Consider the following 7811-nt stretch of genomic DNA (forward strand, 5'->3'; position numbering starts at 1 on the left):
ACTTACCCATTTCCAGAACAAGTAAACTGGATGCAGGTCGATGGTTAAGAGCCGGTGGGCGCCGTTTGCCCACTGTAATGCGAGTATAGCGGCTGGATTCGTGCAAGTGTGTTGGCATGGGCAACAGTGGCCATGGGCAAAGGGTAAGTGTGACGAAAAGTCATGCTACCCAACACAACCAAATAAGTTTTCAAAAAATCCGTTGTGCAATCCATTATGCAAACGACTGTAACCATCGACCTGCATCCAGTTTACTTGTTCTGGAAATGGGTAAGTGTGACATCTCAGATGCAGTTCAAACAAGACCAAGTATATTTTCAAAAAATCGTTGTGCAATCCATTACAGTGCCTTGCATAATGCTTTGCAGCATGAATTTTTTTGAATTGTATTTGGCTGTGTTGAAACTGGACCTGAGATGTCACACTCAGGCCTATTCCAGACAGGGATCATTTCATTGGGCCTTGGTTGTTGCTTGGTTGTGACATTTCAGGGTCATTACAAACATAATCAAATACAATTTGAAAAAATTTGTGCTGCAAAGCATTGGGTGACTTCCCATAAGACAAATTTGCTAGATTTAAATAAATCGATGAGATCTAGGGTCTTTTGCCAGGATGCCGAGTCTTGTAAGGGTTCAACTTTGATGGAGGCCCTGGTTGGCACCGAGTTACAAACTTTAATCTGTTCAGAGGGTACAGACCCCTCGAACAGACTTAAACCCCACAATAAACCCTGAGCTACACCTTTTCTGGAATGTTTGATGCCCTTTGCCCTGGCTTCATCATCCTCGCGCCACGCTGTTTCGTGACATCGTGCACGCTCCCTTATGCCTTCCATCCCTCCCACATGCCGCTCCTTCAGTCGACCATGGAGACTACATGACGACTACCACGATGCACTCCAGCAGCACCGATACGCCCTTCAGCGCTCTGCCCTAAGCACCACATCAGTGATCATGGCTTTATTCTGCTCAGGCTCCCTCCCAGTTTTATATTCGCAATTTCGTAGAATGCACCACAGGATCATCTGGCCAGGATGACCAAGAGGACCATCCCTCTTAAGGTATCATGTTCTCCTCCATTCCAAATCATGTGAGTACGCCTCAATAAACTAAATCTCTACCCTTGCTGTTTTGACCTCTCCACCAATTAACATGCTTTCCGTTCTGCAGAGCCCACCGATGGCCTCGCGTGAAACTTCGGCATTGAAGGACCATAAAAGGGAGCTGGATTATTGCAGTAAGTACCACAAACTTTTCTTCGACACTTTTCTCATTCAATCTTGCTTTTCACAGTCACTCGTTTACCACCTTACCCACTTCATTATGGCGCAAGATCAACCACAACGGCCCTTCATTCCATACAATTTGCCCCACCGGGCCTTGCCCTTTGAGCCCAACAACTCTTGTGCTCAATGGAGAGGCCTCCCACTGGTGCAACATTATTTTATCAGCATATTTTGGTATCCCTCATCAATCTTTTAGGTCAGCTCAATCATTGGTTCAGGTCCTGGAGGTATTGCAGGTTCCAGACAACACACATATTTTTTACTGGTCCGTTTCATTCATGTTTGGTGTTTTACCACGTTTCTAACAAACTGATAGCACTTTGACACCCAGGGAGCAACACTCCCCCCTCTTAGAGGTCCAAGTATCCCTGGAGTCTCGTCTCAGCCACGGATGCCCCCCAACCACTCCTATAACCAGCACATCATGGCCCTCGCACCCATTCCCACTGACATCCCTCTTCCACACTCCTCCGACAAAGACCTTACTCATGGACTGACTATTGCCACTGCTACTGGCCATGCTCCAGCTTCCTTTGTTGCTGGCTCTCGCCATAGTGAGCAAGCACATCCCAGGTCGAGCAGTGCCCCCCGTACCAGCAAGGGGAAGGGGAAGCGATCACATGAGTCATCAGACTTGTCGTTGGATGATGAGAAACTAGTGCTTGGAAGTCCAGTCCCAAGACTGCAAAAAGACCACAACTGGACTGGACCAAGACTGCAAAAGACCGGACCTGCAGTCTTGGTCTTTCAGATTTGAGATCACAAGACCGCAAAAAGACTGTTTAACATGGACCGGTCTTGTCGGTTAAGACCAGTCTTTTGTACCTACATAATAACCCTTCAAAACACACTTAAGATCATATTTTTAGGCCAAAAACTGACAAAGATACAGTTGAGTGCAAAAAGAATGAAGGTTGGTTCATTTTTCTGGTTCTTTCTAAGAATCTATTGTACCTCAAATGTATTTGTGTATTCTTTTACATTATGTAGTTGTGTTACACTTCCCTTGGTATGGACTAATTTCAGTGAAAGCTGGAGCCTTGAGAAGGTTTTTATTCTGGAGGCCATTTTTGGCATCTGAAAAAAAAAAGATGTGCTAACTGGAGAGGTAGCCAGAACATACCTCTGGTCAACCTGAATGAGCCTATCAAAAAATTAGTTAAAAATACTGAGCAGTTATGCTTGTAGAGCCTCCAGAAAATGGTCATTTTGTGCTATTTTGGTCATTTTTGGCCTGTTTTAGACAAAACAAGCCATTTTCCAATGCCTCTACAGACCTAACCACTCAGTATTTTTGATTGATTCTTTGATAGGCTCATTCAAGTTGACCAGAGGTATGTCCTGGCTACCTCCCCAGTTAGCGCATATTTTTTTTTTCAGATGCCAAAAATGGCCTCCAGGATAAAAACCTTCTCAAGGCTCCAGCTTTCACTGAAATTAGTCCATACCAAGGGAAGTGTAACACAACTACATAATGTAAAAGAATACACAAATACATTTGAGGTACAATAGATTCTTAGAAAGAACCAGAAAAATGAACCAACCTTCATTCTTTTTGCACTCAACTGTACATACAAAACTGTAAAATATTTCGTGAAAATAGCAGATGTACCTTAGTATTTTTGTATATACATCAATTCTCAATGTAATTGAACGTTCTTGCACTCGTTTAGAAGCTACGAAGAATGTAAATAAATTTACCGACTCACAACTGCAAAATATATTGCATATTTCGTTGAAAAACCGGTCTTGAACTGGTTGTGACCAGTTTGGACCAAGACTGGTCCAAAGACCGAAAAAGACTGCAGTCTTGGTCTTTTCCAGTCCTGGTCCGGTCTTTTGAGGTTTTAGGAATCGTGTGGACTGGTCTTGGTCTCGGTCTTTTCGTTTTGGGCCAAAAAACCGGACTGGACCGGACTTTCAAGCACTATGAGAAACCCATTGCGAAACGGGGGCGTTGCACTGGGGCAGGGAATTATACAGAAGGAGATCTATCCCAGCTCCTTGCTCTCATTGAGGATGAGCTTCCCATTGGTCAACGAGGTTGGAAGAAGGTTCACGAGAGGTTCGCGAAGTGGGCAAAGAAAAACAATCGACCAGAACGGGATTGCAAATCGATTGAAACGAAGTACAAACAGGTATGTTCTTTCCTTCTCATTTCCCATGCTATCCTGATTGTTGTCATCTAGCTGATTAAACCGGGCAAACCGACAGGCTCTGGCAAGCGTCCTGAAACTGTCACCAAAGCACTGAAGATTGAGCAGATGATCAATGAGAGAGCTGGCACACGTGACCTTAACGACTCAGACTTTGATAACACTGGTGAAGTCGAGATCGTTGGAGGCCCTGTCACTAATGACTCCACCTTGCACGCTGTTACTGTGCGTTCCAATCACTCTGAGGTTCCCCAGCCACGTCGCATGCACACCAGTGCCCCCACCCTTGAGCTAGTTCAAACATTGTCGAAGGCCTTCGACCTGGCCACCCAACAAAGCCACAAAGAAGATCGTGCTTCTCGTTCCATGCAAACAACCCAGTTCCTCACCATCTCGCAACAGCTTCGCGATGCCAATGCAACCATCGAATCTCTGCGAAATGAAGTGAGCCGCTTATGCAATAGGTTCCATGATGCAGAGCAGGCTCGCGATTGTGCTGAGCTCAAACTTGAACTCATGGGAATGAACGCACCAGCCTCTGAGCACCGTGAGCACCGTGAGTGCTGTGAGTGCTGTGAGTGCCGACGCCACCCCTTCCCTAACAGGAGGCATCTACCTGGGGTTGTACGTGTTGGGGGGAAGATCAAGTGTGAGAAAATCTTTCCTGAGGGTGGAAAGAGTGTCACCTGGATCACAGATACATCCTCCTCGTCATCGGAGAAGGAGAACATTGATCCCACCACTTCCGCATATACAAACTCTGGCCTTTCCGCTGTTCGATCTCACAGCCGCTGGTCCTCAGGTGTAGACTTCACCCCTCCAACATTCTTTTCCAGTGTACCATTTTTGTCAACTCGAGAAACCCCTCCAGTTCCATCTCCATCTCACACTTCCCTGGTTGACAACAATGGGCTTCTCGTCACACCTCATCATAACAGCAGCAGGATCTCTTACATAGTCAGCCCTGTCCATGTACCTGGCCCCAAGGATAAGTAATTGCCGGCCTTCTCAGTTTTTAGTGACTAAGTTCAGATATTTTTGTTATTTCACCCCAACTCCACACACTCCTTCAACATCTTTGTTCCATTTCAGTCCAACTCCATACTGTCTTTACACCTTAAGCCCAACTCTCACACACTCCCTCGTCTTTCTCTATTGTACAGCTTATCATTTTGACTAGTAATCTACCTTCTCATTTATGCTACATACTTTTCAGCCTTTCGTATTGTACCCAATTGAATATTGTGTTGACTGCATCATATCTAGTCAAATTCCGGGTAGGTATGAAATCTCGAAACACGATCCTTCTTCCTTTGATCTGAGAAGAGAATATTTTCGAAGTTTAACCATATTTCTTCATCTTCGGCATTTATTCTCCACTGGGGCATGTATACATCATGAATTTGATTGAGTCCCACTCGTTCCGTGTGGAAATTGTAGAGCCGAATGCAGGTCTCAATCAGATCTCCCTGTCTCTGGCTATCATTGATCTTGAGAGGAATTCGTAAACGTCCAAACGAGCCTTGCAGAGCACGATTTCCCCATTCAGCTGTCTGACGATAGGAAAGAAGTTCCCGGTCAAAGGCAAATCGTTCCTCTATTTGTTCAGCAGTCCCTTGCATGTGCTGTCCTGTCTTGACAGGAGCCTGTATCCGACCAGCTATACTTTGGGTACCATGAGGAAATGCCGCATCTGCAACGACATAAAATCCATCTGGCATGTCCCTTTCTAACTTGCGATAGATTGGTTGCGCAACATGTGAGTCATGCCAGCTCCCTGGTGCATTAACATTAGCGGCAATGATAGGTCCTAAGGAGGTCTTTACCCTCCCCCACGTAATCCATATGGACTCCAGTGGACTCCAGTGGATTCCAGTGGATTCCAGTGGCCCTCTTACCAGGCCAGATTGGCTGGCAGAATGCCCAGTCCACTGGAGTCCAGTCCAGTCCAGTCCAGTCCAGTCCACTGGACTCCCACTGGACTGCCAGCCACTTTCCTGAGTCCAGTCCCAGTCCAGTGGACTATGAGTCCAGTCAGAGTCCAGTGGAGTCCAGTGGATTCCAGTCATTCCAGTATATTATTATTATTATATATGAATATAACTAAAAAAGCGAAAATAGACTATACAATATACAAGCCATACTTACAATTTTATTGATCAATGAATGGAAGGGTTATAATTTACATAAAGTGTGGGTCAGTGATAGCTGCAATAAGGATTCATGATTTTGTTCAGTCTGCGGGGTGAGGTCACGTGACTTATTTGAGGGCGTGCCATATCGTCACATCTTCTATTTGCAGCATGGTCACACTTCCGTGACCATCCCATTCCCTTCCACCACCACCACCACCACCCTTCACCACTCCCCTCCAACGCCGCCAACGCCAACGCCGCCCACGCCAACGCCAACGCCGCCAACGCCAACGCCAACGCCGCCAACGCCAACGCCAACGCCGCCAACGCCAACGCCGCCCACGCCAACGCCAACGCCGCCCACGCCAACGACGCCCGCGCCCACGCCAACGACGCTCATGCCCACGCCAACGACGCCCACGCCAACGTGGAAGGACAGGCCAAGAACGAGGGACAGCGCCCATGACGTTGCCACGTCATGGGCCAACGGTATGTATGCCCCACCACCCCAATGCCCCGTCCTCACCACGACAGGCACCAGCGGCACGCGACAACGATGACGACACACGACGACGACGACGACACGCGAGGACGACGACGACGACTACATGCGGGGACGACGACACACGACGACACACGACGACGACACGCGACGACGACGACACACGTCGACGACTACACGCGGGGACGACGACGACGACGACACGCGACGACGACTACACGTGGGGTCGACGACACACGACGACGACGACACGACGACACGCGACGACAACGACAACACGCGACAACAACGACAACAACGAACGAGCGCCCACGAAAACCCCATCTCCACCACACCCGAAAAACGACACGCCCACGAAAAACGACGAGCGCCCACCACCGCCGACGCCAGCGCGGAACGGCGACGAGGGCCCAGCAGCACCACCCTTCCCCTCCACTCTCTCCCCCTATCACTACCTCCTCTCTTCACCACTCCCACTCCCCTCCACTCTCTCCCCCCTTCACTCCCTCCCCCCCTTTCCCCCTCCCCCTCTCCTTGCTCCTCTCTCCCCCCCTCCCTTTCCTTCCCCCTTCCTTGCTCCCTCCCCCCTCTATTCCTCTCTTCCCCCTCCCTTTCCCTCCCCCGCTCCCTTTCCCTCCCCCCCTCTCTTTCCCTTTCCCTTCCCCCTCCCTCCCCCCTCTGTAACATAGAATTTAGTATAATTAATTAATTTAATTAATAAATATACTTCAATTTTATTTTTTGTTTTGAAGTCTAAGTTCAGGAATTCTGGATTAACTTAGGTCTGTGGCAGTCCAGTCCAGTCCAGTTTTGTGTTGGGAGAGTCCAGTGGAGTCCAGTTTTGTAATTTGCAGTCCAGTCCAGTCCAGTCCAGTCCAGATTTGTGCTTGCAGTCCAGTGGAGTCCAGTGGAGTCCAGATTTGTGCTGGGAGTCCAGTTTTGTGGATATTGCCAGTATGTAGTGAAGTCCAGTGGAATCCAGTGGAATCCAGTGGAATCCAGTGGAATCCAGTGGAGTCCATGTGGATTATGTGGGGGATGGTAAAGTACTGGGTCCTAAGGCAAGAATTTTAGTAAAAACAATGTTTTCAGAAGGTGTGGCATACCTTTGGGAGAATACAACAATACAGAGCTTACAAAATGGTCTGAAAGCCATCCGTTATAGGTAGCATTCTCAATCTCTATATCTTCTGAAGTCTGGACAGCCAAATTGAGTCCATCAAGGCTTGCAAATGCACCATGAAGACGTGGATGCCTAGAAACGATGAGGTCACTATTTTCTTGAAATTCACGTAGTAATTTTGGGTATTTAATGAAATATTCCGAAATATTATCAAGGGTTTCAAAGAGGAGACGCAAGGCAAATGTGATGTAGCGAGATATTGTTGCAGGAATGAGGGCAAAGATTTGTTGAAGGCTGATTTCGCGCATGGTTGAATTAAGATAATGGAGAACAAGAGGTCTTTATTGTCCTCCAGTGATTCCTGCCAGAATCCGGCGGAATCCGGGCCATTCCTGGAAGTCCGGAGGAATCAAATTTGGCAGAGGGCCCTGCCAAATTGATCAAACCATTCCGGCGGAATTTTGATGGAATTCAAATTCCGTCAGAATGGTTCCAGGAATCACCTGGAAGGAATGGTGCCGGAACGACACAGAACGGAATTCCTGACGCCCAAATCGAGTGCCAGCGTTTGCCGACACTCGATTTGGGCGTCATCAACAAACAACCA

At 47.7% G+C, this 7811-nt stretch overlaps 1 protein-coding gene across 1 annotated transcript; it reads left to right on the forward strand.

Annotated features, from left to right (window-relative positions):
- Positions 1 to 1068: 1068 nt before the first annotated feature.
- Positions 1069 to 6770, forward strand: LACBIDRAFT_325546 (uncharacterized protein; the record flags this gene model as incomplete). The annotated part of the gene is made up of 16 exons (XM_001879112.1): positions 1069 to 1092; positions 1173 to 1239; positions 1507 to 1553; positions 1605 to 1842; positions 2181 to 2201; positions 2279 to 2297; positions 2602 to 2622; positions 3057 to 3426; positions 3478 to 3669; positions 3700 to 4000; positions 4142 to 4436; positions 4661 to 4721; positions 5087 to 5203; positions 5321 to 5477; positions 5747 to 6006; positions 6114 to 6770. 16 exons carry the CDS (start codon positions 1069 to 1071, stop codon positions 6768 to 6770), a joined length of 2847 nt encoding a protein of 948 aa, XP_001879147.1.
- Positions 6771 to 7811: the final 1041 nt, after the last annotated feature.

The sequence above is a fragment of the Laccaria bicolor genome, genomic scaffold (assembly GCF_000143565.1).
Source record: "Laccaria bicolor S238N-H82 LACBIscaffold_8 genomic scaffold, whole genome shotgun sequence".
Taxonomy (NCBI): Eukaryota; Fungi; Basidiomycota; class Agaricomycetes; order Agaricales; family Hydnangiaceae; genus Laccaria; species Laccaria bicolor.